General features: G+C 36.2%; 1 protein-coding gene and 1 non-coding gene across 4 annotated transcripts; one reads left to right on the forward strand and one right to left on the reverse strand.

The window, feature by feature from the left end:
- The first annotated feature begins 303 nt into the window (after positions 1-303).
- On the forward strand, positions 304-21,520 carry LOC106096387 (phosphatidylinositol 4-kinase type 2-alpha). Of its 3 annotated transcripts, XM_013264117.2 has the most exons (7): positions 304-751; positions 906-1,899; positions 19,438-19,556; positions 19,830-19,960; positions 20,026-20,221; positions 20,280-21,163; positions 21,314-21,520. In XM_013264117.2, the coding sequence occupies exons 1-7, from the start codon at positions 629-631 to the stop codon at positions 21,387-21,389; spliced, it is 2,523 nt and encodes an 840-aa protein (XP_013119571.2). In that variant the 5' UTR covers positions 304-628; the 3' UTR covers positions 21,390-21,520. The 3 variants fall into 3 exon arrangements, with proteins under 3 accessions (XP_013119571.2, XP_059218483.1, XP_059218484.1); XM_059362500.1 differs by lacking the exons at positions 304-751; positions 906-1,899 and adding an exon at positions 9,920-10,255; XM_059362501.1 differs by lacking the exons at positions 304-751; positions 906-1,899 and adding an exon at positions 15,088-15,344.
- Trnak-uuu (transfer RNA lysine (anticodon UUU)) lies at positions 8,204-8,276 on the reverse strand. The gene has a single exon. It is a non-coding gene; the product is annotated as a tRNA-Lys (tRNA).
- Positions 21,521-21,770: the final 250 nt, after the last annotated feature.

The following is a 21,770-nucleotide window of genomic DNA, read 5'->3' on the forward strand; positions in this document are numbered from 1 at the left end:
AAGGTTTATATGAAGGGCCCAAAACTGGGATTGCATCGCTATTCGCACCACCTTAATTTGAAAATTGAACATAGTGACAGCCTTTAAAGGCAAACAAAAAATGAGCAAAATACTCTTTCGTTCCAAAAAGTACCTTTCTAGTACCATTTCAAAATTAATATTTTCCATCCCTACCCTGTAACATAAATGCCAATGACAGATTAATCGATTTTTCGATTACTTATTCACTTTGACATCCGAATCATCGATTAGTTGAAAATCGAGTTTAGATCCCTAGTTTTCATGCACAGCTGATAATTTAATTTCTTTAGAATTAAATTACTATATTACTTGCTAAAGTTAAAAAGGAAATAAAAAGTAATAATTAAATACTAAATAATACATAAACAATAATCCCATAGAGTAGATAAAAGCGAAAAAATATAACTAAACAACACGAGGAAAGAAACGACGCTCTAAATTAAACAAAGAACACCATCTACTAATAAAAAAAATCAATACACAGTGCAAAATAAAGGAACAAAGCTCACTTGATTTTCTCAAGGAAATAGAAAATAGTGTTAATAATTAAGATTGACACTTTCGAGAGTTCCGATTGTATATACACTTAGCAAGGACATAGAAGAAAATGTCTTTAGTGCAGTTAGATGCGGATGTTGATCTGATGAACCATTTCAGCGATGACGATGAGAGAACAGAAAACAAATCAAACACCCAACAACAGCAGCAAAAATTAACCACCGAAGTTGAGGTATGTTGCCAGCATGAGTGCAAAATAAAAGATTTAAAAAAAGTTTTCATAATAAAGATAACGCAATTTTTTTCTTTCTCTTCCTCATCTCTGACGTCCCCGCCCTCATAAACACTATTGTCAACATCTTGGTGTCTCATTGTGCTGAATGCAGATAAATACAATTGGTCTCAACAAAAAGAAACGTAGAAAACCAAAGAGTCGCAGCAGCAAGAAACACCAACGCCACCAATCACAGCAAAACGAACCAATGCTCTTATCATTAAAAGATGATGATGATGATGACGACGAGGGACACACTGGTGTTGTGAAAGCTACGCAGAAGAGGGCCGCTAATGCTTACAATACTTCATCAGAGTTCAGCGAAGAGGATGATGAAGATGATGTTTATAGTCGAGATAATAAAGGAAAGTCATGCACGGCAGCTATCAGCAATGCCACCCATTCACCGTCTAAATCTGCGGCAGCGACTGCAGCAGCCATAGAACAAACCGCATTAGCTTTCGATGAACATGATTTCTTCAATACCCGCGATACCACAACAACAGAGCCCTCATTTTCATCACCTCTAGTGCTCAATGGCCATGGAACTCAGGCACAATCAACAAGTGTAAAACAGCCAAAGAACTTAACTCCCACTAATATGAATACTCATGACTGTAGCATAATAACCATCTCATCGACAAACTCTCACTCGCTCTCGAATGGGGGAAGAGCCGATGCGGATGAATACGCCAACAACGACGAGAGCAGTGCAATTGTAAGCAAATTATCAAATCCAAGTTATGTTGGTAGTCCATCGCGTTCTGGCTACACAAAAGGCAGCAGTAGCAATACACATTCGCCAGCGTCAAGACAGAAATATGCCATACAAAATGCTGCCTCTGCTGCTGTTGCACCTCAACAAGTGAGATTGTTCAGTAGCAATGTTTTACCACCTCATCTACGCCAGGATTCTATAAATTCCCAAGATGACACCGACGAAATTTGTCTAGTTCCCGACGTAGATTTTGAATGTGGAATAAGTATAATGGATCACAGCGGAAGTGATAATCGTGAATCGCAACCTTTATTGGGTGGCGGCGGCGGAGGAGGAGGTGGCTCACATGCTCGTGATCATTACGAGGTGGGCTGTAATACATTTATGGGTAAGTAAAGTAGAGTAGTAGTTTGCTGTGAACAAAAAATATCTTTGTATTGATGTTTGGTAAGGTGGCTACAGCCTTTTTTCTTGTACAGTGTATGGAAAGTGTGTGTTTGAGGAAGCCCTACAAATGTACTCCCAGTGCAATAAAAGCTAGCCTTTTATTGCAATTTTTCATGCAAATGTTTCTAATGTCGATTAATGAATGCATGACTCTTAAACATATAGTCATTGAATGAAGACAGTTCAAAAGACACAAATTGTATTTAACGAATTTAAATAGGTTTAGCAGATAATAAAGATTATTGTACTGTATGGAGAAAATCGTAACGCAGAGGTTAGCATGTCCGCCTATTACGCTGTACGCCTGGGTTCGAACCCTGGCACTGGTTTTCCCATCCTAATGCTGGCAACATTTGTCAGGTACAATGCCATGTAATAACTTCTCTCCAAAGAGGTGTCGCACTGCGGCATGCCGTTCGGACTCGGCTATAAAAAGGAGACAGACCCCTTATGATTAATCTTTATCTTTAAGTTTACCCCTGTTCCTTAGTGGAATGTTCATGTTCAAAGCGGTTTACCATATATCTTAAAAAGCTTCTCGTGGCAGCGATGTGGTGTTCATAGTTATCCCGTGCCGGATCCTGACCTTGTCACAAATTGGAGTGACAAATTATGGTTGTTGTAGCAGTTTGTTGTGTTCTGTCTTTCGTCTGCTTGAATCTGTTGAGTGTCAAGACCCAGGAACTCTGCGACTAAGATAGGGCGCGTCCACAGGGATCTGGGTCTGAGTCGAGTGGGTCTGGCTGGGCAGTTGAACAGGCGACGTGTATCGTGCGGACCCTGGTAACAATCGGGACATCCATCTTGCACGTCGGCATAAATCCTTGCTGTTAAGGAGTTGAGGCGGCTGCATCTGCGGAACGTAATTAAGCCAGAACTACTGTGGTTTGCCGGGGGGAGGTCAATTTCTTCAATGGGAGGCGGTATTTTGGAGTAGTTGGTAGTCGAAATTCTTGCTCCTTCGCCTAATTTTTAAATTTGTGACATCGAAATAAACGGCAAGGTGGTGATTGAATCTCACGCAAATACCCCAAGCCATGACCATACAATCTTCCGAGTATGATGCGATCTGGATGCCGTCTGGAGGATGGGAAATAGAGCAAATGTAGAGTGCCGGAGATTTTAATCTGCCTTGGGGTACTTTCTGTTTCACTTTACGGGACTTCCTACTTCTTATCGTTAAAGTCCACGAACGACTTTCGACCTCACATATAGTTTGTAATCTAACGTTTTAACCACGGCTGGAATGACGTGTCATACAGCATTTTCGACCTTGAAAAAAACTTTCGATAATTACGCCCAAAAAAATTGATTTGAAATTTTTTCAAAGAAGAATTGCTCTAACAAACACCATAAGGGAAAGGACATTTTCATTTTAATCCAGGGATACTTTCGGATTTTCGAGACATACATTTCCTGACTCGGGCTTTTGATGTCATAAGAAACACGGTGTTTGCTTATTTTTCGAAAATTACAAAATAATTGAAGAAGAAGCTTTACTTCTCATATCAGAGTTGAATATTAGTACTATATAGTGCAGTGGAATGAAATTTTTAGAAATATGACATCAATCCAGGTCAACGAAGTTCTGGATAAATTACCAGTGCAGCCTTAAGCAGGTATTCTGTTCAACCCTTATGTTGAACATCTGTCTTCAGGATTGCCATGATATGTTTTTCATAAATAATGTGTCCAACTGTAGAAAAACCTCTATTGTGAATGGCAGAATAAAATAAAAAACAATTTATAAATTTACGTGCACAAGTCTTTTTTATAAATTTTATTTCACATATATATAAATTTTAAAAACATATATGTATACATTTTTTCCTCGAATTGTTTTGACAGGTTGGCAAAAGGTGTTACCACCTCATGCTAAACAAACAACCTTGAACTGAAAATTTTTTTGAGTTTTTTCTGCCCTTCATGGCTTGTCTATCCAGTACTAAAGTAAACATAGCAAATGTTTTCGTTAAATTAAAACAGAATAGCAACATTTTGTTGTCAATATCTTCTTTTAGATTAAACACCCTGTTTTTATTTCGTTGTGTCCGTAGGGTTTTTCTATTGTGAATCGTTTTTTCTCTCAATATATGTACGAATGTTGTCAAAATAACGAGAGGGAACATTGGTTATCATAAGTTGCGCTTTATTTTAGTATTATTTTAGCAGTGCAGTGAAATTTGTATGTAAGTGACATCTATCCAGAATATCGAAGTTGCAGGCTTAAGTAGAACATCTGTTGTGAGGGTTGCGCTGATATGTTTTTCACAAATAGGTATAGCCACTTGCAGAAATACCTCTATTGTGAATGGGGAAAAATTAAATCCAATATTTATGCAATTCCATGAACAAATCATAATACATTGTACAATATTTGACTGCTGTGCCCACACAGGTTTTGCAAATGTTTTTCCTCTTATAGTTTTGACAGGTTGGCAAATGGCAAACTAACAGACATGCACTGGGAACTCTTGCGTTTAATTTTTGCCATTCACAGCTTATCTATCCACTACTAAAATAAAACACAACAATATCTGTTTTATTTTAATACTGGATGCCAGTGATGCCAATTAAAAAGAGTAAAAAAACACTTACCTCGATTTTTGGATTTTTACACACATACAAATAGTATATTGGTTTAACAAAAAATAGTTGAAATCACAAATTAGCGTTTGGAATAAGCTAAAAAATCGTGAAAGTCACAATCTAAGAAAAGTCGCACAATAGTTGGGCAATACCCTCGAATGTTTTACCTTCAACCGCCAAACCGTCGATTTGGTAGACTTATCAGAAAGCTTGCCACGAACATAAAAAAAATTGTCAACGGTGATTAACCCCTCATTATTGCTGGCGTTTTATTTTTAACCTGCACGGCTTATCTATCCAGTACTAAAATGAAACACAGCAATAGCTGTTTTATTTTAATACTGGATACCAGTAATGCCAACTAAAGAGTCAAATTTTGTGAAAAAAAGAGTAGAAGCAATAACCTCGATTTTTGAAAATTTTACAAATTGTTGTTGTTGTAGCAGTGTGTTGTACACCGAGACGGCAGCTCTTGCCGATGGAGAATTCCATCGGGTTAATCCGGTACGTACAACCGGCTGCCATGGGTATATTGGCTTAACGAAAAATATTTAAAATCATGAATTATCGTTTAGATTGCTTTGGAGAAAGCCAAAAAAAACCATAAAAGTCACAATCTACGAATAGTCGCACAATAGTTGGGCATCACCCTCGAATATTTTCCTTTCGATCGCCCAGCTGTCGATTTGGTAGATTTGCCACGAACATAAAAAAATATCAGCGATGATTAACCCCTCATTAATGCTAGCGTTGAGAATTTTGAAAAGGTCGCAAAAAATGTCGTTTGTTCTTAAAAAAGTCGCACAAAATAATAATTTTCTTAAAAAATAGTCTCACAACGACTATTTAATTTTTTACGAAAGAATACAAAAAACTAATTAAGTAAGTCGGGCGATCGTGAGTTTTAAAAACCCTAACCAAAGTGAATAAATATCTAAATTGCCCCTGTATGGAATGTTCATGAGCAAATTGCATTCGCATTCAAAGAAGTCCAGTTTTCGCAAACATTAGCTGGCACTTGATCATCAGTTAGCGTAGAGAAGAAAGTCTTCAAACCATTCAGTACCCAACAACGAGTCATTGTCATGTGATCTTTTTACCTGTACCTCTTTGCCATTAGTCAAATTGAGAGATCGATTTGGTATATCCAAGAACTACAACCAGAAAGTCATGGGAATAAACATCTGGCGATTCACACAGATAGGAAAGACAGAAACATAGAAAAACCCTACAAGATAAAAGCGTTTTGGGATTCTCCTACGTTCAATTAGATTTTTTTTCTCAAAATTGTATGATAATCGCACTTTTGCAATAAATCACAAAGCTATTTAAATCCAAAAAGGGTCGGAAATGTCGTCTTTAGTCACACAACGCTAACATTGACTAGCAATGTTTGCGATGTATGAAGTCATCTAAAAATTCGATACGAAGAGGTGTCCTTAAGTAAATTATGGTTCAGACTCAGCAACAAATGTTCCCTGATTTTTAGTCGGTCTCCAGTCATTCATATGAGAGAAATATCTCCTTAAGTTGCTTTATGGTAGAGGTATTTGTGAGAAATTTATAAAATGTTTTTAGATGAAATGACAGCCGATTATACGACCAGATTGACCCGATGGAGTCCTTCATCGGCAAGGGCTGCCATCTCAGTGTACAACATATTGTTTAACAACAACGAAATCAACATTACAACCCTGTTGCGATGGTGGCAAAAATTCCCACTAGGCTGTCAAATTTCTGGACACTTCCTAATTGACATTCTATCATGCGTAGCAGTCACAAGATCAAAAGATTTATGATTTTAAACGTGTAAATTATAAATTAAAACAATTAAAATGTGAAAAGGACCAAATTTGAAAAAAAAACTTTAAAATCTAATACTAGCATTTGACGTTCTAGTGTTTTTACAAATAATGCCCGATTTAAACATTCGCGTTCTTAAATTTCAAAAATTCCCGTTCAATAAAGAGATACATAATTCACAATAGAGAGATTTCGAATGATTTTACTCGTTCACGTATGCGGTAAATCGGCCCCAGTTGTTTAACGTTCTGTTTACATTCTGCTGTATCCATAGGCTTTCTATTGTGAATCGTTTCGCCCCTCTTTGTCCAAAATATGTATGTTGCTCGATAAGAGCAGTGACCGTTACTATGTATTGTGATAGAGTTGTTTTCACTTTTCGTTCCTCTATGTCAAATTCGTGGTCACTTATTTTCATATTGAGTAATCGTTTTGTTCTGCGTATATAAATGCGTTCGCAACTATCGTTGTTTTTTCCTTTACATTTAAAGGGTGCGCCAGATAAACTTACTTTTTTCAAAAAAATTACCCATCGTTAAGTTTGTCGGGGAGGGGGTCGAGTGGGGGCCAATCTGCAGGTGGAAGTCATCACGTTTTTTCTCTCTCCAATCAGTTGCCATTATGCTGGTCTAGGGAGCAGCGGGCCTTCGCCGTTAAGAGCATCTTTTCTAATGATCGCTTACTTGTTGTTACGCAACGTGTCTTTCGCCCTCTCTTTGAAATTCTATCTCACGTTTCGATTATATCCTGGATTAACTCATTTCGGGAATATAGAAGTGTCGCTAAACCCAGAAATGGACTTGAACGGATGAACAAAACTCCGAAAGATATCGAAAGAGTGGGCCAGTCAGTTGTGCGTTTTCCTCGACGTTAGGTTCGCAAAGACGCAGCTGCTATGGAATTTCTGACAATATTGTTCGACGAATTCTCCATCAAGACCTTAAATTAAAAATTGCCTGTTGTGCAAGAACTAATTTAACGATATTTTGTTGCCCGTCAAAATGCATGAGAATGCTCATATCTCTCAAAGGCGATCGCCAATGGCCGGCACGCTCCCCTTTTTATGGGGTTATTTGAAATCCCTGGTTAAAATCAATCAATCAAACCCATGGCAGCCGGTTGTACGTACCGGATTGACCCGTTGAGATTCTTCATCGGCAAGGGCTGCCGCCTGAGTGTACAACACACAGCTACAACAAAAACAACGAATTTCAAAAATCGACTTAATCAGTGTATTAGCAACGAAGTTCGCTATTTAACCGATGGCATTTTCAAGACTACACGTAAAAAGCCGGGATAATGTCTTTTATTTTTATTGACCTTTCAAATAAGTAACGTTCTCTAGCGCACCCTGTAGTTGCTGCTATTCTCACTTTGTTGTAGTAAAAAAAGAGGGAAAGGAATCCCATTTCACTTACCTCTCTCTCCCTCAAACTGAGAATTGGGGCAAATAAAACTGATAGTGTGAAATATTTTTGTTTTCGGTGCACCATACAAAAGTGGCTATACTTGCTTTCAAACCCATATGTCAATTGCAGAACCCTGGTGGCTAAGCATCGCATGCATATCAGTGGAAATAGTACGCAGCACTACAATTAAATGATTCATTCCCCAGTGATTTGGTAAATTTTTAAATAATTTCGTCATTTCTATGGAACAAAGGCATGTTTAGAGAATTTTTTTAATCAACATAACAAAAACAACACAATTAGTAATATAAAGGGAACACACACAAACGTGTGAACATATGCATTTGTGAATATAATATGTGAAAATGCTTGAATTATAATAAAAACTATCAAATTAAAAATTGAAAATAAAGAAATAATAAGAATAAGAATAAATAAAAGAGCCGCCCGAGCAGGGACTTGAACCCTGGACCGTTGGATTAAAAGTCCAACGCTCTACCGACTGAGCTACCCGGGCCCATTCTGTGCTTGAGACAAAGTACAAACATTTCCTAAGGCCAAAAGCTTTCGCAAAGCTTTAGCAAAGGAATTTCAAACATTAAAGGAAAAAGCTTAAAGGATATTCGTTAATAAGCAAAAAAGCTTCTCACAACAAAATGCTTTTCTTCACTGATATAAAACATGTACAAAAAGAAGTTACATACACATATTAAGGTTAAATAAAAATGTTTGCATTTTTGGCTTAAATTGGCTTAATTTTATTTTCTTCCTATGGAAAACCTTATTTAGCCTTGATGTTATAAAAGAAACCCTTTTATCCTTTAATAAAGATTTCTAATAAAAAGCCGTGTTCAGTCAGGCTGAATTGAATGTTTACTGCGTCAAGCGCTATTCGGTCAGGCTGAATTGAAGGTTTCCTATGGCAAACCTTATTTATCCAGGCTGAATTGAAGGTTGCCTATGGCAAACCTTATTCAGCCAGGCTGAATTGAAGGTTTCCTATGGCAAACCTTATTCAGCCAGGCTGAATTGAAGGTTTCCTATGGCAAACCTTATTCAGCCAGGCTGAATTGAAGGTTTCCTATGGCAAACCTTATTCAGCCAGGCTGAATTGAAGGTTTCCTATGGCAAACCTTATTCAGCCAGGCTGAATTGAAGGTTTCCTATGGCAAACCTTATTCAGCCAGGCTGAATTGAAGGTTTCCCATGGCAAACCTTATTCAGCCAGGCTGAATTGAAGGTTTGCTATGGCAAACCTTATTCAGCCAGGCTGAATTGAAGGTTTCCTATGGCAAACCTTATTCAGCCAGGCTGAATTGAAGGTTTCCTATGGCAAATCTTATTCAGCCAGGCTGAATTGAAGGTTTGCTATGGCAAACCTTATTCAGCCAGGCTGAATTGAAGGTTTCCTATGGCAAACCTTATTCAGCCAGGCTGAATTGAAGGTTTCCTATGGCAAATCTTATTCAGCCAGGCTGAATTGAAGGTTTCCTATGGCAAACCTTATTCAGCCAGGCTGAATTGAAGGTTTCCTATGGCAAACCTTATTCAGCCAGGCTGAATTGAAGGTTTCCTATGGCAAACCTTATTCAGCCAGGCTGAATTGAAGGTTTCCTACGGCAAACCTTATTCAGCCAGGCTGAATTGAAGGTTTCCTATGGCAAACCTTATTCAGCCAGGCTGAATTGAAGGTTTCCCATGGCAAACCTTATTCAGCCAGGCTGAATTGAAGGTTTGCTATGGCAAACCTTATTCAGCCAGGCTGAATTGAAGGTTTCCTATGGCAAACCTTATTCAGCCAGGCTGAATTGAAGGTTTCCTATGGCAAATCTTATTCAGCCAGGCTGAATTGAAGGTTTCCTATGGCAAACCTTATTCAGCCAGGCTGAATTGAAGGTTTCCTATGGCAAATCTTATTCAGCCAGGCTGAATTGAAGGTTTCCTATGGCAAACCTTATTCAGCCAGGCTGAATTGAAAGTTTCCTATGGCAAACCTTATTCAGCAAGGCTTAACAAAAGTTTTTCATTATGAAGACGATATGATTAAAAATAGTAAAATTTATTGATTATTAAATTCTTTCCCACAGTGTTTACCTAGTTTGACATTTTTGATTGTTTTTTTATTTAAAAATTATTTCTCAAAAATCTTTTTATTGTTGTCTATTAAATTTAAAAGTTTGTAAATTTTTAACGGAAAATTCATCTTTATTCACAAATTTCAAAAGTGTTCCCTAAAAAGGCCCCATTTTCATAAGTATGTTATGAACCAAATCGAAAGTTTACATCAGATAACCAATTGCCGATGCAATGAAACCCAATGTTTAGCCATTAACTCGGAATCTTCCCACTTTACCGTTGGCCATGTTGGAGAATTGCCAACTAGAAGATCTTTTAAGAGTTCTTCATACAGTTGCAGCTCCAGCTCATGCTCTTTGGTTTGGCACAATGTCGGTTTGATACAATGTCGTTGTGTGAATTGTCCACTTAAAAATGCTTGTAAGTCTATGCAATATTCTCATGGTTAAATGTGAAGGTGTGTTTTGGGTTCTGCCTTATCTTAGAACTCCACATGAATTAACCCCAACCACCGCACCATGCCTTATCAATGTAGTATGCAAATTTTGTAAATGTTGTCTTTAATTAAATTTTGGGAAGTTTTTTGGAGTAAAAGTACTTTTTGTTTTAGTAGTACCGGTATAGTTATGCCAACTTCAGGTTCACATATGGATGGCGCGAGTGTTTTTTATATTAATCCTTTATATATTGAAAATATTTCGGCCGAGTTTAATTTCAATGAATATTTTGAATTTAAAGGTTAATATAAGTTTTTGTTTGATGAAAAAGAAGTTGACTAAAATAACTACTGAAAAATGTCTGTTTAAAGTAATTTCGAATTGTGTAATCGTAAAAATCTATGAAAGGAAGCTATAAATCTAGGAACCTTATTAAAAAAAACAAGTCAACATTGGCTATAAAAGGAAATTGTGTTCCATAGGACGAATTGTACACATATTACAGATAAAGCCATTTAATAGGGGGTTTACATTTTCAGATACAGATTTCTTCGCTGATTTGGCTGATTTGGGAATTTTGCCAACTCGCTTGACGAATATTTTCAAATTTTTATGCGAATATTAGATTTCAACTAAACTTTGTTTTGTGCACCATAATTAAATGCACTTAAACCCAATTCGTTATAAACTTTATTTTTGAAAGTTCAATAAGGTAAAAAAATATTGTAGCATAATCATTTCATTCAATTTCGTATACAGTAAATGGTCTTATCCTTGTCTTTGTTTCGAAATATTCCTTTTATTCACCTGCCTCATTCAACTAATTAATGAGTAATTAATTATCCTTTCTAAGAAATGTCGATAATACATAACACCTAACGTCTATTTAAGTTTCCTCCTTGCTGTAATAAACAATATATCCTTCTTCCAACCTGCCTGCAGTATTATGTCATGAAATAATGGTGTAAGGATACAATTGTGTTCTTCACATTGCCAAGAGTTCAATATTCAAGTACAATGTTGGTTGTTGGCCTCTCGCAGAAACGAATGCAAACATCCAACAACAAATTTGGTTATAGATTAAAATGCGGGAAAGACGTTAACAAAGAAAGGGCCCAAATAACAAAAATTAATACGCAAAAAATAACGTGTCCCTTACAAGCCTGTTTATTTGAAATGGGGTGGTACGACGTTTCCCAATTTTTTAAAACTATTTGAGATAAAAAGTGAAAATATTTATCAAGTTTTTAAACAAAACCTGCCAAACAAATGCGATATTATAAATCAACAAAACTTATACGGATTTTTACACATTATTTTGTTTATACGAGTTATTTACAATTTTTTACGAGTTATTTACAATTTTTTAGAGTATATCATTTACAATAGATGTATATAGACATGTGGCAACAACATTCACAATAGATGTATTTCTTCATTTGGGCCAACTTAATTGTGAAAAACATGCAATGGAACTAATGGTTTACATCTACAACATAAACCTGCACTGTATACGTATTCAGAACTTCGTTGTATTGTATAAAAGTCATTTGCATAACATTTTCACTACGCTCTATAGCAATAAAATACAACAAATTAAAAAGAAACATTGGGAAATATGGGAACCACATATATCGAAAAATAATTCGATTTGGTTTATTTGCAATTTTGGAGGAAAAAATTAGCAATAATCATTCGACTTGAATCTTATAAAATTTGATCATAGTTTATCCTTCTTCAAATATAATCGCACATCGTTTTAAATTTCGTTTAAATTTTTAAACCATAAGAAATACCCAATCGCGATATGATCGACTAACAAAACAAAAATCTAAGATAAAAGCTTCAAAAGGCCCTTTTATCGCACATTGATTTGACACCTCTACTGTGTCACAAATTAGTTCGGCAGATAGGAAAAGCTCAAATACGAAATGCTGAAATTATATGTGATTATATATGTATGTACTTACTTGCCAATATATAAATACATACATTCATATGGGTATGTGTGTTTGTATGTATGGCAAAGATACGAAGAGAAACGAGGTTAATGCTGAATACATCAGGGATGGAAAATGCATTTGCGTGTGGTTGTTAACTTATCCTTATTATGTCAGTCAGATAAATATGCGATAGACAGAAAGGTATGTAGATTAGATAAAATTAGCTCCAAAAGCTAAAAGCGATGAAGTTTCATTGTTCAATTTCAGTGAATTTCGATAGACTGTATTTCTTTCACGATATAATCGATTTTAAAAGATCGTCTATTCAGGATTATTTGAGTTTAACAATTACTGATTAAGGCTTCTTTTGGCAATCAAAGAGATTTGGATTTTTCGTTTTTTTGCGCAGACTTCCTATGGAAGTGGTTTTAGTACACCAAAGGAAAGTGTAGTTTTAGTATGCTTTCCCAAAGGAGAGGGTAGCTTGGGTACTCTTTTCCAAAGGATACCTTTGAAACCCTTCCCTATGGAAAGGGTAATTTTAGTACCCTTCTCAATGGAAAGGGTGGTGTTAGTACACTTTCCCAAAGAAAATGACAGTTTTTGTTCCCCTTCCCAAAGAAAATGCCAGCTTTAGTATCCTTTCTTAAAAGAAATGCTAGTTTTAGTATTGGGTTGCCCAAAAAGTAATTGCGGATTTTTCATATAGTCGGCGTTGACAAATTTTTTCACAACTTGTGACTCTGTAATTTCATTCTTTCTTCTGTCAGTTATCAGCTGTTACTTTTAGCTTGCTTTAGAAAAAAAGTGTAAAAAAGTATATTTGATTAATGTTCATTCTAAGTTTTATTAAAAATGCATTTGCTTTCTTTTAAAAAATCCGCAATTACTTTTTGGGCAACCCAATAGTTAGTTTCCAAAGGAAATGGTTCTTTTAGTATCCTTTCCCAAAGGAAAGGGTAGTTTTAGTACCCTTTCCCAAATGAAAGGGTTGTTTTAGTACCCTTTCCTAAAGAAAAGGGTAGTTTTAGTAAACTGCCCATAAGGGCAATTAAGAACCAGTACGGTAAGATCATGAACTGTCTTGTGGTGTAAGAAGGAGATTAACGCCTTCTCTAACAATCGGCATCGTTTGGGTGTCGGGCCATAGCGGAGTAAGGGGGAATGAGTAAGCCGTTTGGCCGTGAAGTCCAGAGGACTGCCGTCAATAAACTTGGTTTACACGAAGGCTTTCGGATCGACGCAGTCTGAGCTAAGGGCGTTGGCTACGAACGCCGCGGACACTGTGGAACAGCGAAACGGTAGGGAGGACTGCGAAAATCCTACGGGAAGATCCGGGTTATGAGAAGACGAGGCTATTACTGAAAGGAAGTTAGAAGGAGATCAGAATAGCTTTCGGTATCGTAACGGGACACATAGGACTACGAGCTCACTTATCGGTGCGCCAAGTGATAGCATGTGTGGAACATGTGAACATGTAGATGATAAAACGTTGGAGCATTTCTTTGTCATTACCCGGCATTCGCGTCTAACAGATACCGGCACTTAGGTTGGAACACAATACCAGATAAGAACCAACTTAGGGACGTGGTATGGAAAACAATTAAGGATTTTTTAAGTGAGACAGAATTTCTAGCTAAGATTTTATTTTTCGACGTTATATTTTAGGATTTAGAGCGCACACCTAGTCAATTACTGGCTTAGGTAGTGGCACGGGACTCCCAAAAGAAAGGGTAGTTTTTACCCTTTTTATTTTTTTCCAAAGAAAAGGGTAGTTTTAGCACCTTATCCCAAAGGAAAGGGTAGTTTTTGTAACCTTTCTCAAAGAAAAGGGTAGTTTAAAAACCCTTTTCCAAAGGAAAGAGTAGTTTCAGTACCCTTTCCCAAAGGAAAGAATAGTTTTAGTACCCTTTTTCGAAGGAAAGGGTAACTTTAGTACCCTTAACCAAAGGAAAGGGTTGTTTTAGCAACCTTTTATAAAGAAAAGGGCTGTTTTAGTAACCTTTATTAAAGAAAAGGGTTGTTTTAGTAACCTTTTATAAAGAAAAGGGTTGTTTTAGTGTCCTTTTCCAATGAAAAGTACCTTTCCCAAAGGAAAGGCAAGTTTTAATACCTTTTCCCAAAGTACAGGCTAGTTTTAATTTCCTTTCCCAAAGGAAAGGATAGTTTTAATACCCTTTTCCATAGGAAAGGCATATCCCAAAGATATGTAATTTTAGTACACTTTCCACACACTACACTCTTAGTGGTAGCTGTTCTTGTTTTAGAGGTAGCCAATTGTGGAATTGGCGATGCTCATCAAGCTCTTATAAGTGAGCAAGCTCGTTTCGGTTTATACGACCAATCGCCGCGGGAACTAATCCCCATTGGTTATTAAAAGGCGCCTATATCTTGCCTTGTCGTATCAAACATAATAGGCACTGAGCATTTTAGCACGAGCAGTCGCAACCCGGCCTCTCACTGAGATTGTCCGCGACTGCAAATGCAGCTACTCCGTATGGAGTATTCTTTATCAGCTTCTGGGAGAGAGCTGGGGAAGAACTAGCTTGATGACTTGTTGCAGTGTCTGTTATCCGCCAAGTTTGTTGGTCTCATTTTATTATATATGTAAATTCCTACACCATTTGTTTCCTGTCAGTCTGACTGAAGTTAATCTCTCTTGCTATTTTTGCACAAAATCCCCTGCGGGAAAAACGTTATTTCCATATTTCTAGAACCCAATATTTTTCTTCCTGGGGAAAAGTCCTCAAGCAAAATATTTTGTTTTTGCAAAACATATATCCCAGCCCTGGCAGCAAAATCACATAAACAGCAGCAACAGCAAATACATTGTGTAAGACAACAGACAGGAGAACAAAACAAATTTTAGTAGTTCATCCGATTTTGCAAAAATTGCACTTAAGAAAAACAAAGACGGACGTTGCATATAAAGAGACTATACGCCGCGTTAATAGAATTTTCTATTTTATTTAAGGTGTTTTGTTCCTCCAATTGGGGATAAGTAGCTAAATAAACTAAACATTAGTTATCTTCGGTAAAGAACTATCAACATGGATAACATTTCTCTGCATAGTACAATTTCCTACGAATATGTAACATCTGGAAATAGTAGCACAACGCAATTCATGGGTAACTATTTGCAGAAAACCACAACCGAACCTACTACCCATGAATCTTCATAAGTAAATGAAATAGTCTACCTATCTACCAACCCGCATTTGATTATTATATGATAAAAAAATGAAAGTGAAAATTCATCGACTGTTGTGTCAATTTATTAACGCGGGTGTATCCATCCATTCATTCACCACCTTTCTTCACTCCCATCTTCAGGGCAAATGTGTATGTCAAACTGAGAATGTGGTTAACATACATCCATAGTTTGAAAGTGTAGATTGGCCACAAACATTAAACATTTTTGAGCGGGGGTATGTGTGACGCACATACATTAAATATTTAAAAAGTTGTTAATTTTCTCTCGCTAGCTAAGAGCCTACTTGTGCCTTCCTTAAAAGGTCAAACAAATTATAGGCATTAAAAAATCAAAGTAATTTTGGTCAATTGGTGTTTGTGTAGTTGTTGATTTTTCATTCTAAAGGTATTCTGACTACCATCGATCCAAGTGAATTTTAGTTTAAATTATTTTGTGGAAATGTTATGTCCTTTCGAATATTTTTACAAAAAACGTAATCGAAAACGTGCCACCGGTCGCATTCTTATATTGCGAACAAATTTTTTCAGTAATATTTTCATAAATAGTTATAGGTTTTGTGTTCGTGTAATTGTGAATTGATTAATGTTGTTTTTATTACCATTAGTCATTGTGAATAGCTTTAAATTTTAACTAAATTTTAAGCTAACAAAAACACATTGGTTTAGGTTTCTAGTGAACTCATAACCATAATTATGTCTTCCAACAACTCCGCCGAGTATGATCTAAATCGGTCCATAACCTGATATATAAACCGGTTTTAAGATTTGACTTCTTGAGCCTCCAAAAGGCCAATTATTATCCGTACGTAGAGTTAGTTACATTATGAATTTTATTAATCGTGCTTAGTATGATCTACATCGGCCCACACCACGATGTGTTCTTGAGTCTCTAGAGGGCGCAATTAATATCTGATTTGGCTGAAATTTTGAACGTTGTATTTTTTATGACTTCTAACAGTCAGGACAAGTACGGTCCATATCTGTCCATTACTTGATAAAACTCCTATATAAAGGGTGATTTTTTTGAGGTTAGGATTTTCATGCATTAGTATTTGACAGATCACGTGGGATTTCAGACATGGTGTCAAAGAGAAAGATGCTCAGTATGCTTTGACATTTCATCATGAATAGACTTACTAACGAGCAACGCTTGCAAATCATTTTCAGTGAATGGGCCCTAGAAAAGTTGGCAGAAAATCCGCTTTTTTATCGACAAATTTTGTTCAGCGATGAGGCTCATTTCTAGTTGAATGGCTACGTAAATAAGCAAAATTGCCGCATTTGGAGTGAAGAGCAACCAGAAGCCGTTCAAGAACTGCCCATGCATCCCGAAAAATGCACTGTTTGGTGTGGTTTGTACGCTGGTGGAATCATTGGATCGTATTTTTTCAAAGATGCTGTTGGACGCAACGTTACGGTGAATGAACACATTTCGAACCGAACACTGATTTTGGTAATAAAATTCAATGATTTGCAAGCGTTGCTCGTTAGTAAGTCTATTCATGATGAAATGTCAAAGCATACTGAGCATCTTTCTCTTTGACACCATGTCTGAAATCCCACGTGATCTGTCAAATACTAATGCATGAAAATAATAACCTCAAAAAAATCACCCTTTATTTGAAAAAATCTCACATGCTATCCATGGTGGAGAGTACATAAGATTAGGCCAGGCCGAACTTAACGCGATTTTACCTCTTATACGGTTAGTGTCTGCTTATGCGCTTGTGAATTAAATAAAGTAGTTTTTGTTAATTTAATTGCAGCTATAGTTTTCATTAATTTTAGTTATTGTGAATGGTTTTTAAAACTCAAAAAAATTTTACCCAATAAGAAGTTTCGTGTGAACTCACAAACATATTTACGCGTTAAGGTCGTCCAGACCCAATGTTTTATATTGTTTTATTCGCAAAGCGTCGCTGTGGGCAAGTTATACGAACGATTTCTTTCTATAAAAATTTATTTTGCCATTACTTGATACGAGTGTCGGAAAGTCATAACAAAGTGACCTTCCGATCTCGTATCATATACGGTTCTTGATAAAACTCCTTTATATATGAAAAAATCATATAAAAAAAATTCCACGTGCGATGCATGGCGAAGGGTATATAAAATTCGGCCAGGCCGAACGTAATGCGCCTTTAATAGTTATAGGAGTAGTGTATATGCATGTACTTGTGAATCAATTTATGTAGTTTTTATTACTTCTAGTAATTGTGAATGGTGACCTAATAAAACTCCGTTTACACTGCTTTTAAAATCGGGATTTAATGGCTCGATTATCTGTTCTCCCTTTATAACATCAGTTGACGAGATCCTTAAATCCAGATTTAATGAGCAGTATAAACGAGGTTTTATAAATCATGGGTATGAGTTTCGTGTGAACTTACAACAATAATTACGCATAAAGATGGCCGGACAGAATTTTATATATCAATTTATTCACAAAGGGTCGCTTCACAATAGATGTGTTTCTACAGTAAGCCATACTTATATGTAAAAAATTGCATAGATTTAATTAACGTGTAGTTTTTACTTCACTACACTATATAAAGGAAGATTTTGTAGGAGCTATAGAAAAGTTAAAAAACACATAAAATTCTGAAAAATTAATGAAATCTTTATTGGAATCGATAGAACGGTCCATATAATTTAATGTTTGAAGATTTTTTCATTCAAATGTTGATCGTAACTGCGCCTCAAATGGTTCATCCGCTTAGTCCAATTTTGGCATACTCTTTCCAACATTTCGGCCCGTATCTTACGAATAAATGCTTCAATGTGGTCTTACAATGCGAAAATTATAGCGGGATTGTCTGTATAGACATGAGCTTTAACATAGCTACACAAAAAATAGTCTAAAGGCGTTAAATCACACGGTCTAGGCGGCAATTGGCGGGACCCGAAAGTGAAATAAAATGTTCACCGAACTTGCCTCTCAATAAGTCGATTTTTTCACGTGATGTGTGGCATGTGGTACCTTCTTGTTGAAACCACATGTCATGCAAGTAAAGCTCTTGCATTTTGGGCACAAAAAAGTTGGATATCATCTCACGATAGCGCTCACCATTCACGGTTACGTTACGATTCGCATCATCTTTGAAGAAGTACGGTCCAATGATGCCACTAGCCCATGAACTGCACCAAACTGTGACTTTATTCCAAAATCGACGATTCCACTTATATAAGTGCCCATTGATCCAAAAATGAGCTTCGCCGCTGAACACAATTTTACGCGATTAGCTTTCTTAAGAAAGTTCATAATTTGCAAGCATTGTTCGTTTGACGATTCATGGTTAAATTATTGACCAAACTGAATATGTTTGACAGTGAAACAAAACACGAAACGTGCGTGAGCTGTTTAAACCAGTGTTGCCAATAAGATATTGGCTAAAAAATCACCCTTTACTACCAAATAAAACAGGGATTTTATAACTTTGTACTGTATAGTACAATTATTAGATAAGTAAGAAATGAGCAATAAGATCAGAGGCCGAATTACCGCATACGTGATCGAGTGTGCTTTCGTATGGAATGAAACTTCTTATCGTATATAATGGATGTTATACCGCATTTATAGATATTTTTATTCAAAATTTTTCACGAATTATGATCGATTTGAACATTTGCGTTCTTAGATTTAAAAAATCTTCATTCAAAAAATAAAATTCATAATTCACAATAGACAAATTTCGAACGATTTTACTCATTCATGTATGCGGTAATTCGGCCCCAGGCCGAGTATTTGGTCGGTTTAGCTAGGCTCATGTAAGGCCAATGTTAAAGATTAAAGTTTTTATGCGTATTATGGCCAGTACTTCATACACCAAAAAGAATCTGAGCTTAAGAAATTTAAGTCCCTGACTAGCTCCATAGGCGGGCTCATGTCTAGCTTCTAGAGATCTGTTAACACAGTGTTTTGCTTTTTCAGTAACAATTGTGACAATTTTTTTACATTTCTCTATAACATTTAATTAAATGTTTCATAATTTTTATATGTATTTTGCAGATGATCCCAGTTTTACCGAAATTGTTGCTCAAGTCGAATTTGCCATTGAACATGGCGTTATGCCGGAACGTATTTATCAGGGCAGCAGTGGCTCTTATTTTGTCAAAAATGCATCCGGGGTAAGTCTTTAACAATAAATTAACTTAAGAAATTTATTTAAAATTCAGCTTAGGGGTTTCTCTTGACAAAATTTCTCAAAGATTTCAATAAATTTTGTTTGAAACAAAAGCTAATAAAAATTTTTATATGACTTCTAAACGGGGAAATTGATCAATAGAGCTTTTATTTGATTAATTTTTGGTAGCAGGTCACACAAAACAAATACATAAGTTTAATTAAGAAAAAACTCAACCAAAAAAATATTTTTTTTTTAATTTTGCTTGATTTTCCAGAAAGTTTTGGCTGTTTTCAAACCTAAGGATGAGGAGCCCTATGGGCGCCTGAATCCGAAATGGACCAAATGGATGCATAAGCTATGCTGTCCTTGTTGTTTTGGACGAGCGTGTTTGATACCAAATCAAGGGTAACAATTTGTTTTGTGCTTTCAGGTTCAAGATATATAATGCCTCCTTGTTTTTTTTTTTGCAGGTATCTATCTGAAGCTGGAGCCAGTTTAGTGGATCGTAAACTAAACTTAAATGTAGTGCCAAAGACCCGAGTGGTAAGATTAGTAGCGGAAACTTTTAACTATGCTCGCATAGATCGACAAAAAGCCAAACTAAAAAGGCGCATCAAGGAGCATTATCCTTCAGCAAAATTCAATCGCATGAGTTTACCTCTAAAGGTAACAATAAGGATTTTAATTTTTGTATTGTTTTTAATGCCTCCTGTTGTTATTTTAGACTGGTTCATTTCAAACCTTTGTCGAGGGTTACAAAGATGCCGATTACTGGCTGCGGCGTTTCGAGCAGGAACCCCTCTCCGAGGCCTTAACAAAATCTTTTCAAGTGCAATTCGAACGTTTGGTGGTATTAGACTATATAATACGCAACACAGATCGTGGCAACGACAATTGGTTGATCAAATATGTCCAACCAAAAATAACCAAGAAAGTCAATGGCACCGGTGGCAAAACCTTGGCATCCAGTTCCTCATCATCGAATGAGGTTAAAACCGAAACGATTATTAATACCGACCCAGTGGAAACGCAAAACAACAATAACGAACAAACAACAACTAAAATACCCATCGCTGTGGGCAGTGGCCAACTCGTTGATATTGGTAGCAATATCAATGCGGGTTCTTTACAAAGTAACTCTAGCACCAACAGTTCGATGTCTGTTTCCTCAAATGGTTTTGGTGGTGGCGACGTAGCTGTGGCCGAAGAGAAATCTATGCGTAAAGCTCACGAAAGAAATGAATGGAGTATGGTGGATTCGCCTGAAATTAAAATAGCCGCCATTGATAATGGCTTGGCTTTTCCCTTCAAACACCCGGACTCATGGCGCGCGTATCCATATCATTGGGCCTGGCTGCCACAGGCTAAAGTGCCATTTAGTGAAGAAATCAAACAATTAGTACTGCCACAACTATCCGATATGAATTTCGTTGAGGAATTGTGTACGGATTTGTATTATCTGTTTCAACAGGATAAGGGCTTCGATAAACGTCTCTTCGAGCGACAAATGTCGGTGATGCGAGGACAAATTCTAAATTTAACACAGGCATTAAAAGATGGCAAATCACCGGTACAACTGGTACAAATGCCTGCCGTCGTCATAGAAAGGTAAGTAAGACATATTTTTTGAACATTTGGAGGGAGTAGGATTATTTGAAGTCCCAAAGTAACATGGAAAACATCTTAGAATTATTTCTATACAATACCTTTTATTAGAAGGTTTTATAAGGTTTCCCCTCTTTTCTTTTTTACTTTCAGATCCAGGGCATCTCGTGGCTTTTTCTCATTTACACAGCGCTTCCAAAATAAAAGCCCCTTCTTTTCCTGGTGCTAACATTTCTATACGAACAGCCACATTTCAAATAAAAACATACATACATACAAACAATTTTTTATATATATTATCTTTGTATGTGGATTAAATTTCGTTTCGAAAACAATTCACATTACCATAGTCTCTTTTTTTCTCATGTCGTTTGTGTAAAGTTTTTGTTACGTTCCTTATTCTCATGAAAAAAAAAGTTAAAACAAAAAAATAAATATTAAATAATTATACAAAGTAATATTATTAAGGTCTCATTGTGCACATATAAAATATACATACATATACATATATACTCTATTTAAAAAAATACATATATAATATATTTTTTTTTTTTTTGTTAATTTAATTAGGGCTATCTTTATTTTCTTTTTGTTCATAGATATTACACAC

This window comes from Stomoxys calcitrans, chromosome 2, assembly GCF_963082655.1.
Source record: "Stomoxys calcitrans chromosome 2, idStoCalc2.1, whole genome shotgun sequence".
Classification (NCBI taxonomy): domain Eukaryota; kingdom Metazoa; phylum Arthropoda; class Insecta; order Diptera; family Muscidae; genus Stomoxys; species Stomoxys calcitrans.